Source organism: Ochotona princeps, chromosome 1 (genome assembly GCF_030435755.1).
Source record: "Ochotona princeps isolate mOchPri1 chromosome 1, mOchPri1.hap1, whole genome shotgun sequence".
In the NCBI taxonomy this organism is placed as follows: domain Eukaryota; kingdom Metazoa; phylum Chordata; class Mammalia; order Lagomorpha; family Ochotonidae; genus Ochotona; species Ochotona princeps.
In genome coordinates this window covers 119,467,494-119,483,251 of record NC_080832.1, presented here as the reverse complement: position 1 = coordinate 119,483,251, position 15,758 = coordinate 119,467,494, and the positions used below count along the sequence as shown (strand labels likewise).

Below are 15,758 nucleotides of genomic sequence, written 5' to 3'. Positions count from 1 at the left end.
CATATCATAATATTAATATTATACAATAATATAATATCATTATATATAATTATATAGATATCACTTATATATAATTACATATAATTATATATAATATAATACATATACACACAATTATATATAGAATTATATGTACATAATTATATAATATTTTATATGTACTATACACATAATTATAATATGTTCTATATTATGTTATATAATATTATATCTTGTATATTATAATTGTATAATATTATATAATATATATAATTATATATATCACTTAACTTAGATACGTGGTTTTTGTTTTGCATGTCGTAACTACAAAGCCATTGCTGAAATCTAAGCTCATGAAGACTTATTCCTGTGAATTCATCTAAAAATTCTGTAGTTTTTGTTTTGTGTCTTGGTTTTTGATCCATTGTGGGTTGATTTGTTCATATGCTGAATTGTTTATATGTTTATAGATAGGGGTCCAATTTCATTCTTTTGATATAGATACCTTTTGTCCCAGTACGATTTCTTCAAAAAGCTATGCTTTACTCATTAAATGTCTTGGCTGTCTTGTCAATGGTTAGTGACCATACTGGGTGAGTTTATTTATGGATCAAGTCTACTCCATTTATCTACATGGCTGTTCTTAAGCCAATGTGATTCTGTCTGGATTACTGAAGATGTGTAGTTTTGAAATCAAAAGTTTCTTGTTCTTTTCAGGAGTGTTTAGACTATTCTGTGTCCTTAATGTTTTCACATAAATTGTAGGACCAGATTGCTGATTTTGAATTTTTTCTATTCTCCCATTATCTTCCTCCTTTATGTTAAGTGTTTCCTAGTATGCTATTTCAGAGAATTACATTTAGCATCTTAATGAGAGCAATATAATTTTGGTATCAACTTAATTTTAGCATTGTACCTGAACCTTACTTCTATAAAGTTCAAATCCTTCCTCACTCCTTCATGTTGCTAGAATTACATCTTTATGTTTTGTTTGCTCAACATTGATTTTTAGCTATTACTTTGTGAAGTTACCTTTCATCAGCCAAACACATACAAATAAAAGCCAATTGTTTGCTGTACTTTGTATATGCTTGTTAGTTATCTCTACTGGTGCTATTTATTTCTTCATTTATGTTTAAGTTACTGTCTGGTCTCCTTTCATTTCAACCTAGAACAATCTTCAATATTTCTTATAGGGCAAGTTTGTTGCTTTTGACACCATTGCTGTTCAATGATTTCTCTGAATGAGTTCTATAAAGTCAATGGAAATGCAAGTCTCTGCTAGCTCAATGGTGAGCCCATGATTTTCCTACGGGAAAGGGGTGAAATTTTATCTTTCTCATGTGTGTGCTGTGCCAAGAAGCATTTCCCAACATCTGCTGTTCTCACTAAGGTTTAGAATTTATCTGTTTTTCTTTTTTCAGAATAAGTACTCCTGAGGCCACTGACTTTAATTTCTCTTCAAATTTCTACAAAAGCCACTCTAACCATTCTTTCTAGTTTTCTTGTTGTTTTCATGGAGTAAAGAATTTTCAACAGCCCATGCTCTGCCATTCCCGACCAGTAATCCATAGGAAAATCACTCCCAATTAATTTCTTTCTTTGTTTATTGGATGTAGGAATTCTTATCTTTTATGTACCCATCGTGTTCTGTAGGATGAACGGCAATCACTCATTCTCCCCCACACTGGAGCTTTATAATTTAAACCTCACAGATCATCATGTCAATTTTTTCCCCTCATTTAGGATTCTGGCTCTTCAGGAAAACTTCCTTCTGCAATTTAAAATGGATGTAAGTTGTGCTCTATCTCAACAAGCATTTAAGTCATTTGTTTTTCTTTATGTATTTGAAAGGAAGAAAGGAAGATAGCTCTTTGTCTTATTTTTTATTTTAAAGATGCATTTATTTTTATTGGAAAGTCAGATATACAGAGAGGAGTAGAGAAAGAAAGAGAAAGATCTGTCTGCTGGTTCATTCTCCAAGTGGCCACAACGGCCGGAGCTGAGCTGATCTGAAGCCAGAAGCCAGGAGCTTCTTCTAGTCTACCATGTGGGTGCAGGGTCCCAAGGCCTTGGGCCGTCCTCCACTGCTTTCCCAGGCCACAAGCAGGGAGCTGGATGGGAAGTGGGGCTGCCAGGACACGAACCAGCATCCTTATGGAATCCCGGCACAAGCAAGGCAAGGACTTTAGCCACTAGGCTGACGTGCCAGGATCTGTTTGTTTGATATTTTAACTTATTTAGAAAATGATAGACTCAAACAGAAATCATGGGATTGTAAGGGTCATTGGCTTAAAGTTGTTCCACTAAAGTTTCACATTGCTGGACTGATACATTTTCTCTACACAGGCCTGTTCTACTGAAGAAAGGAAGAGAGACTTTGAGAAAATCTTTGCCCACTATGATGTTGTAAGTATGTCTCTTCATGTTGTGCTGGCCACCATTAGGAAGGAAGCTGGCTTAGCCACATGTGACAGTGTATCCAGAGACCACGACCTCCTGTGATGCATAGCAATCCTACATGAGTGTTGCTAGTTCAGAACATTCTTAGATTTTTAATGTGATTTATAAGAGGTAAGTAAAAATGATCAAAAGAAGTATTTATGGTTGAGAAGAGAATAAAATTGTATTATTATTATTTTTTAAAGATTTATTTATTTTTATTGGAAAGGCAGATATACAGAGAGGAGGAGAGACAGAGAGGAATATCTTCTGTCCGATGATTCACTCCCCAAACGGGCCGATGCGCGCCGATCCGAAGCCGGGAACCTGAAACCTCTTCCGGGTCTCCCTCGCGGGTGCAGGGTTCCAATGCATTGGGCCGTCCTCAACTGCTTTCCCAGGCCACAAGCAGGGAGCTGGATGGGAAGTGGAGCTGCTAGGATTAGAACCGGCGCCCATATGGGATCACGGCGGGTTCAAGGTGAGGACTTTAGCCACTAGGCCACGCTGCCGGGCCCCTAAAATTGTATTATTTTTGTCCTTGAATCAATAATAAGGCAAGGTTCCTCCCACTTGCAGGATTTAAAGTTCATCTGTAAAATTACAAAAATCTCTAAATACAACTCCCCAAAATAGGGGTAAGGTCATAGCTATTTATCATAAACCTGTGTTTTTTCCATGGGACCAATTATGCAGCCAAGGGAAGAAAAGAATACTTCTAAAGCATAGTGTAATAAACAGATTGAATTCCTTGAGGATAAGATAGGATAAAGTAAGAAAAAAAAAAAGCAGGACACTGGGAAAGGTTCTAAGAGCTCTCTCCCCAGAAGTAATCAGATTGGATATCTATGTGTCAAGTTCTGAACAGAGGAGTTTGCTTGGGAGAGGCAGCCCAGTTTACGGTTAAGTATGTGGTCTCTATGACCAGCTGCTGGAGTGTGAAGCTTGACTTATTGGCAGTGTGACCTTGGGAAGGTTCTGTCACCTCCCTGTTCTCACAAATAAAATTAGAGCTAGTAATAACAACACCGTTCTCATGGGGCTATTATGAGATAGAGTGCCTGGCATATAACAAATGCCACGTAAGTAAATGTACCAGTGGACTTTAAAGGATGTTATACTGAAGGTTCAAAATCAAGAAAGCAGAGGAAGGGCCCAGCACGGTGGAGTAGTGGTTTAAGTCCTCGCCTTGAACGTGCCAGGAACCCATATGGTAGCCGATTCTAATCCCGGCGGCACTGCTTCCCATCCAGCTCCCTGCTATGGCCTGGGAAAGCAATTGAGGACGGCCCAAGGCCTTGGAACCCTGCATCCATGTGGGAGACCTGGAAGAGCTCCTGGCTTCTGGCTTCGGATCAGCTCAGCACCGGTCGTTGTGGTCACTTGGGGAGTGAATCATTGGGCGGAAGATCTTCCTCTCTGTTTCTCCTTCTCTCTGTATATCTGCCTTTGCAATAAAAATAAATAAATCTTAAAAAAATAATTAAAGTGCCCGGCGGCGTGGCCTAGCGGCTAAAGTGCTCACCTTGAAAGCCCCGGGATCCCATATGGGCGCCGGTTCTAATCCCGGCAGCTCCACTTCCCATCCAGCTCTCTGCTTGTGGCCTGGGAAAGCAGTCGAGGACAGCCCAATGCATCGGGACACTGCACCCGCGAGGGAGACCTGGCTAGTTCCTGGCTTCGGATCGGCACAGCACCGGCTGTTGCGGCTCACTTGGGGAGTGAATCATCGGACGGAAGATATTCCTCTCTGTCTCTCCTCCTCTCTGTATATCTGGCTGTAATAAAATGAATAAATCTTTCAAAAAAAATAATTAAAAAAAAGAAAGCAGAAGAGAAGGCATGAGTTGCCATACCTGGAACTTTCAACAGAAACATGAAATATCTTGTTTTCACGAAAGTCGAATTTATTTATCTTAAAGGCACAGAGAGAAAGAGAGTGAGTTCTTTCATTAGCTGTTTTACTCCTCAAATGTCTACAAGAGCCAGGGTGGACTAGGCCCAAGTACCTGAGCCATTGTCCATTGCTTTTCCAGTGCATCAGTCAGAAGCTTGATTAGAAGTGGAGTTGCTAGAACTTGAATCAGCATTCTGACATGGGATGCTGGTGCTGAAAGTATCAGCTTAGCTCAATGTTCGAAACATATTCCGAAATAGTTTAATATGTATTATCCCTTATGAACATTCCTATTTGCACACGCTATAAAATGGGCAGAAAAAAGGTCTTGTTTACAAACACAAGCATAATTCTGTTATACTCATGCAATATAGTTGAATTGAAGTCTCTGTTTTTCATCAACTATATTGAAAAAATAATTATTGGCATTGACATTTTTCATGCCATATATTTAGAAGGTTAGGAAAACGTAAGCATTTTTTCATGTTTATTAGCCTCTTAAATTTCATCTTTTGAAAAATATCTGTTCATATCCATTGCTCATTTCTTACCTGGATTGTTTATTTTGCTGTTGAGTTTCTGGAGTTCTTTGTAAATCCCAATTATTAGTCTCCTGTCTGTTGTACAATTTGTATATGTTTTCTCTCATTCTGTTGGCCGCCTCTTCATGTTATTAACCATTTCCCTTGCAGCTCAGAAGCTGCTTAGCTTGACGTGATCCCGTTTGCTTATTTTTGCTTTAATTACCTATGTGTTTGGGATCTTTTCTAAGAAATCTTTGCTTTCTGCTCTTACGGGAATCCCCAAGATTTCCTCTAGAACTCTGAAATTGTCAGATTATAGGTTTAGACACTTAATGCATTTAGAGTTCACTTTTGCATAATATGAAAGGTAGGGTTTGTTTTATTGCTTCTGTGTGCATCCAATTTTCCCAGCATCATTTATTGAAGAGACAGTGCTTTCTCTCTGGCTTGATTTTGGTTTTTTTATCAAAAACAAGTTGGCTATAGATGTGTGGGCTAATTTCCGGGTTTTATATTCTGTTTCATTGATACTCATTTCTTTTTATGCCAGTACCTGGCTGTTTTGATAATACTGCTCTGTAGTATGTCTTGCAGTCTAGTATTGTGATAACTCCAGCTTTATTTTTGTTGTTTATGATTGCTTTAGCTGTTTGGGGTCTGTGGTGTTTCCATACGAAATTTGCATTTTTTTTACAGATTTGAGAAGAATATAATAGATAATTTGAAATCACATTGAATCTATAAAAGATTTTTGATAATATGGACATGTATGACAGATTTTTCCATGTTTTGATTTTTTCCTATTTCTTTCTTTAAAGTTTTATAGTTTTCTTTGTAATGATTATTCATAGTTTATATTTAAGTTTTTTTGCCAATATTGAAAACAAGACTGATCTAATATATTATTTCTCAGCCATGAAATTATTTGTGTAGACAAAGGTCATTGATATTTGTGTTGATTTTGTATCCTGCACCCTTGTCAAACTCTCTTATGAGTTCTAATAGTCCTTTAATTAAGTATTTTGGTTTCCCTGTAGAGAATCAAGTCATTTGCAAACAGGGAGAGTTTTGATTTCCTCCTTTTCAGTTTGTATCCCTTTGGTTTCTTTTTCTTTCTTAATAGCTCTGGCTAGAGCTTCCAAGACTAACGACCTAGCAGTGGTGAGAGTGGATACCCATGTCTGGTTCCAGATCACAGTGGAACATTCAAGAAGATGCTGGCATTGGAAATTTCGTGTATTACCTTGACTGTGTAAAGGAATGATCATTTTATGCGCAATTTGCTTAAGATTTGTAGCATGAAGGGATGTTGAGTATTTATCAAATACTTTCATTTATTGAAATGCATGTGTTGAAACATCCCTAAATACTAGGGATAAATTCCACCTGCTCTGAGTACATGGTCTTTCTGATGTGCTCTGAGATTTTATTACCTAGTATTTTGTTGAAGATTTTTATATCTATATTCATCAGCTGTATGGCTCTGTAATTCTCTTTCTTTGTTTTATCTTTGTCTGGTCTTGGAATTAAGGCGATAATGGTTTCATTTATCTTAAATAGATTTTGGAGGATTAGAATTAGTTCTTCTTGGAAGGTTTGGTAGAATTCGTCAGTGAAGCTGTCTGATCCTGAACTTTTGTAAGAGGAGTATCACTAATTCAGTCTCTTTCCCATTATGGATCTATTTAGGTTTTCAGTGTCCTCACTATTCAGTCTTGGTAGATTGTATATGCCAGAAATCTGCCCATTTCTTCTAGACTTTCCAACTATTGGTATGTATTTGTTTACAATTACTACAGTAATTCATGAAGACTATTTGTGGATTTGTGATATCATTGTTCTATTTCCCTTTTCATCTCTGATTTTACTGGGCCAATGGGATATCAATTTTGTTATTTTTTTCAACAAAAAGCTCAATTCATTGATCTTACATATTTTTTGTTTCCACTTTGTTTATTTTAATTATTTATTTCTACTCTTTTGGGGTTTTATTTGATGCCTTTCTAATTTCTCGATGTAAGCAATGATTGCTGTGAACCTTAGTCTTAGCACTGGTTTGCTGCATCTCATATTTTTTTTGATACATTGTGTTATTATCTTCATCTGTTTTCAGGAATTTATTTCCTTTTTGATTTCTCCTATGACCCACTGTTCATAGGAGCATATTGTTTGGTCTCCAGGTGTTTTCATATTTTCTGTAATTTCTTGAGTTGTTGGGTTCCAGCAACACTCCCTGGTGGTTAGAAAAGATGCATCGTATGATTTTAATTATTTTGAATTTGCTCAGGGTTGATTTGTAGCCAGTAATGTTGTCTATCCTGGAAAGAATTCCATGCATTGGTGAAAGAATGTGTATTCTGCATCTGTGGGATGAAATAGTCTGTTCATGTCAATTAAGTCCATTCGATCCATGGTATAGGTTAGCTGTGTTGTTTCTTTGCTGAGTTTATGCCTAGTGTATCTGTCCATTGGTAAGAGTGGAGTGTTGAGATCCCCCATTATTACTGTACTCTTCAGACACAATAACAGTTCTTTTAAATATCTAGGTTACCTAGCATTGGGTGCATGTACATTGACTGTGGTCATTTACTGTTAAATCAATCCATTGATCATTATGTAATGGTCTTCTTTGTCTCTCTTTCAATTTTTTTGTGTGTGTGTGTGTGACTTAAGGTCTAGTTTGTCTGATATTAAAATGGCTACACCTACTCATTTTTCCTTTGTATTGTCATGGAGTATCTTTTTATATTCTTTCACTTTCAATCTGTGTCTATCTTTGTTGGTAAGATGTGTTTCTTGTAGACAGCAGATAGATGGGTATTGTTTTTTCTTAATCCTGTCTGATTTGAGAGTTTAGTCCATTTGCTTTCAGAGTAATTATTGAAAGGTAGTGACATGGTGTTATCATTTTAATATAGATTTTTTTGTTGTTTGCTTTAGATTGGCTTTGTGGATTTACTGGGAGTTCTTTAGCTTTGTGTTATTTGATTATGGTGGTTGTTCCTCTTATTTTTTGTGTTCTTTAACCTTCTTTCTTTAATCTTCTAATTCAGAGATTCTTTTGCCTAATCTTCTCTGTTAAGGCTTTCCATTATATTCTTCATTTGGCTTATTGTATCCTTGATTTGCAATACTTCAGTTTAATTTTTCTTCAGCATTCCAATCTCTTCATAGATTTGTGGGTTTTCCCCTTAAATATAGTTTATCTTTGAACTGTGTCCCATGGTTTAAAGGTCTATCTGATTCTTCATGAATATCCGGGGTGTGTGCTGGGAGTGGGCTGTATTCTCTAGTTGGTGTTCAAGTGTCAGGTGAGAGTCCAGGGTGACACCTTGGCTGGGTGTCTTCACTTCTCTTGTCTTCACTGGCAAGACAGTGATCATGGCTAGCATTGTGAACACAACCTCTTCCCAGTTCTTTCTTTTTTTATTAGTTAAAATTTATTAGCTTTATTTATTTATGTAGTGAATAAAAATAATGTATTACACAATTAGAAGCACATTCACATATTCCACATTTAGAAGCATATCCCCTTCTTCTGTTTATCTCCATTTTCTATCTAATTTTTTTCTTTTTTTTTTTATTAAATTTATTCACTAATTACATTATGTTGTAATTACATAAAATCTGGGATTCTCCCCTTACCTTCCCCCCATGGTGGGTTCCTCCACCCCGCTGCATAACCATAGTTCAAGTTCAGTTGAAATTCCCTCTTTGCAAGTATATGCCAAGTATAGAGTCCAACATCTTATAGTCCAGTCAAGTCCAACTACTTATTGGGTAGACCCTCTCTGGTCTGAGGGCAGAGACAGCAGAGTATCATCCTGGTCAAATAAAAGCACTAATATACCATCTGCAACAATTAACATCGTTATGGAATTAATTGACATGATATTGAGCAGTCAACATGTTAAAAATAAATGCGATTTCTTAACCACTTTCTGTGACCCTCCATTCACAGTTCATTTCAGTTTATATACTACATATGACATAATATCCATAACATAACGTGTTATGCTTAACATCATATCATCTTAAATTAAGGCAAACATGTGGTATCTAACCTTTTGGGATTGGTTCATTTCCCTTAGCATTATGGTTTCCAGTTTGGCCCATTTGGCCACAAAGAATTGCATTTCATTTCTCATTTCACTTCACTATCATGAGCTTAATACTCCAAAGGTAAAAATATCAACATACAGCAAGTAGAAGAAAATAAATGGATACAATGGAAACAATTATGCTTAGTGAAAAAAGTCACTCCCACAAAAAATATCATGTTTTCCCTGATTTGTGACAACTAATACACAGAGCACCAAAAATGTAATTGTTATGAACAAGATTAACATTCTGGGATTTTAATGATTGTATTTATTAGATGCATTTAAATTGTTAGAGAGATAAAGGGGAAGAGGGTCCTCTTCCCTCTGCTGGCTCATTTCCTAAATTCCTGCAATAGCCAGTATTGGGCTAAAGCCAAGACTTGGGAACTCGGCATAGGTCCTCCATGTGGGAGGCAGGCGCTTGTGCTATCATCTGGTGCTGCTCAGGATACGCATCATAAGGAAGCTGGAATTAGAAGCTAGAGTCTAGAATCCGTCCCAGGCGCTTTGACAAGAGATCATGTATTTTGTATTTCCTAATCATTGGGACAGATACCCGCCCTTGGGTTTCTTTAACTGAGTCACATTTTCTTTTTCTATTGTTTTTTTTTTTAATACAGTTTAATTGGCGTTGGGGGGGTCTCCCTTTCCCCTCCCCCAACTTCCCTCCCCTCCCCTCCAGTCTCACAATGGGTGTCTTTCGTGAATTATCCCAAGTCCATTTTGCCCAGTTCTTTAATGTTGATTGACAACTCAGATTATACCTCAGTAACTGTAATCTCCACTCAGGCAGCACAAGTGCCACATAGAAGATCTGTGTAAATCTGTGTGTGCTCGGAATCGAGCTAACCACTATACCCTGTCGTATAGACACAGGGTTTTAATGGATTTTGACCCTCATTTTGAGCAGGAGCTGTGCTGCTCTGGCCATGCAGAGAAGACTTACTTCTGTGTCTGCTTTTTATGACTTCTCCACTTTAGCTCCTTTCTCCTCTGACCTGGGGAGGAGTTTCTCTGTGCTCAGGGAGTGTTCTGCTTGCTCCTTGTTGGTTTCTGGTACAGTTTCTTAAGTCATTGTGGACCAAAGACCTATTTCCTGACATAACCAGTGAAATGTATTTGTAGTATAGGGTTAGGCGGTTGCCTTGTGGGAGGGCGGGGTTGTAACCAAGCCACGCTAGGGATACTCCCAGGACTCAGCTGTCTCAGGGAGCTTTCCGGTCCCTATGTGGAGACTCTACCACTGGAATTGAGCTTCCACCAAAATAATGCCCGTTGCCCGTGAGTCCAGCCACTCCACAGGGGCAATGGGTGAGTGCTTCACCTGCAATTTCATCCATGAGGACTTTTTTTTTTTTCAAGATCAGCCAATTCTGTAATTTTACCGTTGGAGAACATCCCTCCTCCACCAACAGGGAGGCTGCCTCTCCCATCTTTCTGCTGGAGAAGCCTGGTGGTCAGTTACTTGCTAGGACTCAGACCTATTGCATAATGCTTTCCCCCCACCCGCCCCTCATCTGTGACTTCTTTGCCACCAAGTCCTTTGCACTTGTTGCTTGGGTTTCAGCTTTGTCTGCCCCCAACTCACTAACACTTTCAAGCCAAAACTGGCATGTCTCTACCAATTCTGCCATCTTGAAACCTCTGAAAGTTTATGTTTCAATAATTAAAGTCATCCAACAAATCATAATACAAAAAAATCTCATACTGTATCTTTCTTTCAGATCAATTTGATGTGTAACTAATACTTATATAAACAGAAAACTGTTATTTGGGTAGCAAATAAACCAGGTGCCTATCACATTAACAGTATTTGCAAGTGCTAAGGAACTCAAAACCATTGTTCTCAATTCAGTTCATTTGCAATGAATTGTTTAATTCATGTTGAAGATTCACATCCTGCATAAATAACATACATTGAAACACGCTGTTTCTAAACCTGTGATTTTAAGAGGATTCTGATTTGGTCCATTTGCCTAACTTTTTGACTTACGAAAATGTATTTGACTGTTTGGATCTTTTTATCTTTCAGAGTAAGACTGGAGCCCTGGAAGGCCCAGAAGTGGATGGGTTTGTCAAAGACATGATGGAGCTTGTTCAGGTAATTTCATGAAGCTGGGAGTTATTAGCCACATGGCCTGGGGTAGCAATTTGATAGATTCTTTTGTTTATTTGTAGGAATCAGTGAGGCTGCCAGTTAATGCCAGAGAGAAAGTCAAGGGATGTGATCTATTTAATAACCTTTCAGTTTCTGTGAAACCTGACAAATCTCCTTTGCTTTCTTATGATTGAGTTTCAATGACATGAAGCTACTACAGAAGAAGCGTCTTTTGTGCCATCAGTTATAGGGCACTTATTTGACCCTATCGTCTGCAAAATCACTGAGTGGGGATAGCCAGCCAGAATGAGTGTTAGTTGCATATATCTTCTTCCTTTTTTACCAAAACTAAAGTTTTTTTTTTTTTTAAAATATACGTATGTATTTATTTATTATTGGAAAGGTAGATTTACAGATCTGGTTCACTCCTCAAGTAGCTGCACTGGCCAGAGTTGAGCCGTTTTGAAGCCAAAAGCATCTTCCATATCTCCTGCACAGGTGCAGGATTCCAAGGCTCTGGACCATTCTTTGCTGCTTTCCCAGGCCATAGGCAGGGAGTTTGATGGGAAATGGAGCATTTAGCTGGGACACACTGGCATCCATACACAATTCCAGTACATCAGAGACATCATACTGGACCCTAAAATGAAAGTTTTATTTCAGGCCTTTTGAAAAAAAGCTTGTCCTGGGACTGAGGGGTCATTATTGCTAAAGAACCTTTCTGGCATCTCATCACATCTGTGCTGGGTTTCAGAAGCAGCTGGGTAGGCCTGGGCTGGAGCTTTGCTGGAACTGGAATTTGCCAGAAATGTAGAATTTAGACCAATACTTACAGAGGGTGGCTGTGGTGGCAGTGCTTGAGCCTCCTCTTATGTTGCCCCATTTTATTCTCTCTTTTCCTTTTCTACTGAAAGAATAGGTTGGAAACATTTTGGAAAGGAGATAGTATAAAATGATGTGTCTTGGAATCTGACAAATATAACATTTGTTGGTAGATGTTGGTTGTGTGTCTGTGGGCAAGTTATGCAAACCTGTCTGATACCTGACACCTTCCCTATGGAGTGGGCACCAAGACTATGATGTTGAGGGATAGCACAGACATTACCAGATCTCTCAGATGCACATAATTTGATGTGTTTGGAAATAAGTATACAGTCATTAAATCATATCAATCAAAGCCACAGTTGTATCCATCACCTACAAAGGTTTCCCCAAATCTTCTCTTGTTATTTTCTTAAAGATTTATTTATTTTTATTGGAAAGGTAACTTTACAGAGAGAAGCAGAATCAGAAAGATCTTCTGTGTATGGTTCACTCCCCAAATGGCCTCATTGGCCAGAGCTGAGCTGATGCAAAACTAGGAGCCAAGAGCTTCTTCTGGGTCTCCAACATGGGTACAGGGTCTCAAGGCTTTGGGCTATCCTCTGCTGATTTCCCAGGCAATAAGCAGCAAGCTAGATGGGAAGTAGAGCAGTGGGGACATGAACTGGTGATCTCATATGGGATCCTGGTAGCTGCAAGTTGAGGAGTTAGTCATTGAGCCATCATGCCAGGTCCCTTTTTTTGTTTTTGTTTTGTTTATTCTTTTATGATGAGTGCACTCGACATGACACTTTCTTGTCATTATTTTAAGCATACAATCCAGTGAAAAATTATATACAATAATTTCTACACAAGAATTTTCAAGAGCCCATGAATCACTCACCACAGTAAGAAATCAATGTAAGAATGTGAACGTAAACTAGAAAGTAGAAAATAAAGCAATTCATCATCTTCTAATGAGGTAGAAATGTGAATAGTCACATTAGAAGTCAATTATATGGACAGATTGAGATGACCTGGATGTTTCTTTCAGGAGATGAGTGGTCCCACCCTAAGATTCCAGAAAGTTCTTTCTTTTCCCTGGTAAATCCCTGTGTGTTTTCCTCTGTTGTTGGAGGGAAGGTTGTTGGCAAGTGGGAGAAATACCTGACCTAAAAGATGACACATGATCCTCCAAGGAGCTAGCTCTATGAATATTTTTGTTTTCATTTTCTAATTTGTAAACATTTTACATCATAGAGAAATCTGGAAATAGAAAAAGATACCTCAGAAATATTATTTCTATGTGATAATAAGTGTGCTGTGGATGAGTTCTCTGCTAAGTATGTTTTGTAAATGTTTGAAGTTATGTTAAAATTATTTCTCAGTAATAGTCATTTCATGACTATAAAATATTTTACCCGCTGTTAGATCATAATTTCTCTAAACATTTCTTGATTGCCATGTGTTTAAATTGTTTTATGTGTGTGAGATTGAAATTGTTCTGTAATAAATATCATTGTGCATAAATCTTTCTTGGATACATTTGGATCCCTCTTCAGCTTTTTTTTCTGTATGAAAAATGCAAATCAGAAGCCTTGGAAGGTGGCCCTGTTCCTAGCTTGGGCAGCATCGGAAGGTATTCCCAGGTGGGACTGCCAGTAGCTGGCCTAACTGACATTCTGTTTTTGTCATCCTCAGCCCAGCATCAGCGGGCCGGACCTTGATAAGTTCCGGGAGATTCTCCTGCGTCACTGTGATGTGAACAAGGATGGAAAAATCCAGAAATCTGAGTTGGCTTTGTGTCTTGGGCTGAAAATCAACTCCTAACCTCAGATAGTTTTGCCTTTTGTTGCTGAACTGTTTCTGTGTTTCCATTGCACCTGTATTTGCTGCTGGTGGCACAATAGTCAAATTTCCTCACAGCCTTGTTTTTCTTGGGCAAGTGTTGGCCTCTAGGGCTTTCTTCCTACTGACCTGATACAGTCCTGCCTCTGTGAAAGTCCTCTCTCCTGACCCACATCCCATCCAAGTGTCTGGAATGTTTCCCCTTGACTCTGAGTTTTGCTGTCCCCCTAAAGACTTGGCCCTTGTCCCTCCCAGCATGTTGGGGATGGCTTCATCCACCTAGCCTATGTGTCTCCTTGTGGGCTTTTTACTGAGTCTGAGTACTAAAGGGGCATCTGTAGCAGCTCTGTAGCTTCTTCCAATAGATTTGCAAGTGCAAATAAAATGTGCAGATGAAAACTCAGATGTGCTGGTCATTGTTTGTGTTGTGACCTTTGCAGTGCTTTCCCCCGAAATGTTGACAGATAATCTGTCTATCTGCCTGGGATTGGGATGGAGAAGGATTATGAAGGCTAATGGAACTGACAGTACTGGTGCCCAGGAATTCTCAGCCGCCTTCACTAGGAATGACTCCAGTGTGAAAGCAGAAGTTACCAACAAGCTCTTTTCCTTTGAGAACTTACCCTGCACTGGGTTTTGTGCTTTAGTGTTGGGTGAACTCACCTAGGCAGCCAGGTAAGAAGAACAGGGAAATCATAGAAAATGTTCCTCACATTACTCAGCATGTGTTCCTGCTCCAGCCCTTCCTCTTCCAACAGCATCCTCTGGAGAGATGTGGTGAGACTTTTTCTGGGCCCCTGGACACCTTTCATGGATGCCTCTGCAAGCTCCTGCTCCAGCTTGTAGGTGTGCTTTCTTTACTCCTGGAACTAACACTGTCTCCACATACGGATGCTTCCTTCTGGAACATTAGCAGAAAAACTGATATAGAGTGGACCCCACTTTCCTTGAATGTCTGAGTGACACAGGACAGACTCCTCCTACCTAGGCAAGTATCCATCTCCTGACCTAATCATGTATCCAGCTGCAGCTCCAGACAACCTAGAATCCAAACAGCAAAAGACCCCCTACTGTCTTATTAGGGTCTTCCCCAACTTGCTTGCATGCCCAGCACGGGCCACTGTGACTCATGTGTGACCTTCTTGGGGTGGTGATATTGAACAATACTGCCACTCTGAGTGTGTTACAAGCAGAAAAAGAAAAAAAAATCCAGCAGTCCCCAGACATAATACCGAGCTAGGTGCAAATTGATATGCCATGTGCTGAGAGGAAGACACTACATCTCCCTGATTCCAGAAATGCACCTGGAATTCTTTCTTCTGTGATGTCTTGCTTTTACTCCAGCAGAAGCTCCCAAGAATGCCATGTCCCGGCTAGTAATTGCCACCTTGTCAGCTTCTATTTGTACTGTACTGAAGAACCCAGGCCGGTGAGACCAGTCCTTAGTTTTCTGTAATATACCTCCTCAGACAAGACCATGCAGAAATTTCAAATATCATAAGTTGTACAGATAATTCAGAATTACCGCAATGGTGCATTTGGGGCTGTTCATAACCCAAGATTCTGTCCTTTCACAGGGGATTTCCTTCATTCCACTCCTCGATCCTAACATGACTCTCTGCCCCTAGAATCTTCTCTTACCTCTGCTAAATTTAAGGCCCAGGTCTGAAGAAGGCTGGGAGACAACTGGCCAAGATAGGAAAGTCTTCTATTGTACAAAGGATGACATACTAAAGTAAGATTGTAGCTCGTCTAGCAAGTGGAGAGATCTGAAATAAGGCTTTAGCCTCCCTGCATTGTGAGCAGCTGTCATTTTATGCTTTTTGCCTGGGAGAGGACATTATATTCTCACAGAGAGCTTTATCCATTCTGGTAAAGTGGGCCTTGGTGAGCAAAAAGCCCCCATGGCAGGTATTTACTGGAAGTCAACAGTGTACTATGTGTAGTTTTATCTACCCTTGTCCCAGCAAGGTCAGAATCAGGCCAGCAGAATCCCAGGCATTGATGTTATCTTCAGGATCATTTTGCCCAATTTGAGCCCAATTTTTTACCAGGTGCAGAGTTAG

At 39.1% G+C, this 15,758-nt stretch overlaps 1 protein-coding gene across 1 annotated transcript in view; it reads left to right on the top strand.

The window, feature by feature from the left end:
- The window catches only part of SCGN (secretagogin, EF-hand calcium binding protein), a 40,599-nt gene extending 26,583 nt beyond the window's left edge, over positions 1-14,016 (top strand). The window contains exons 8-11 of the mRNA XM_004593083.3: positions 1,726-1,771; positions 2,329-2,388; positions 10,978-11,046; positions 13,546-14,016. Coding sequence (XP_004593140.2) covers positions 1,726-1,771; positions 2,329-2,388; positions 10,978-11,046; positions 13,546-13,674 — 304 coding nt within the window. The 3' untranslated portion in view covers positions 13,675-14,016. The remainder of the gene's footprint in view (positions 1-1,725; positions 1,772-2,328; positions 2,389-10,977; positions 11,047-13,545) is intronic.
- Positions 14,017-15,758: the final 1,742 nt, after the last annotated feature.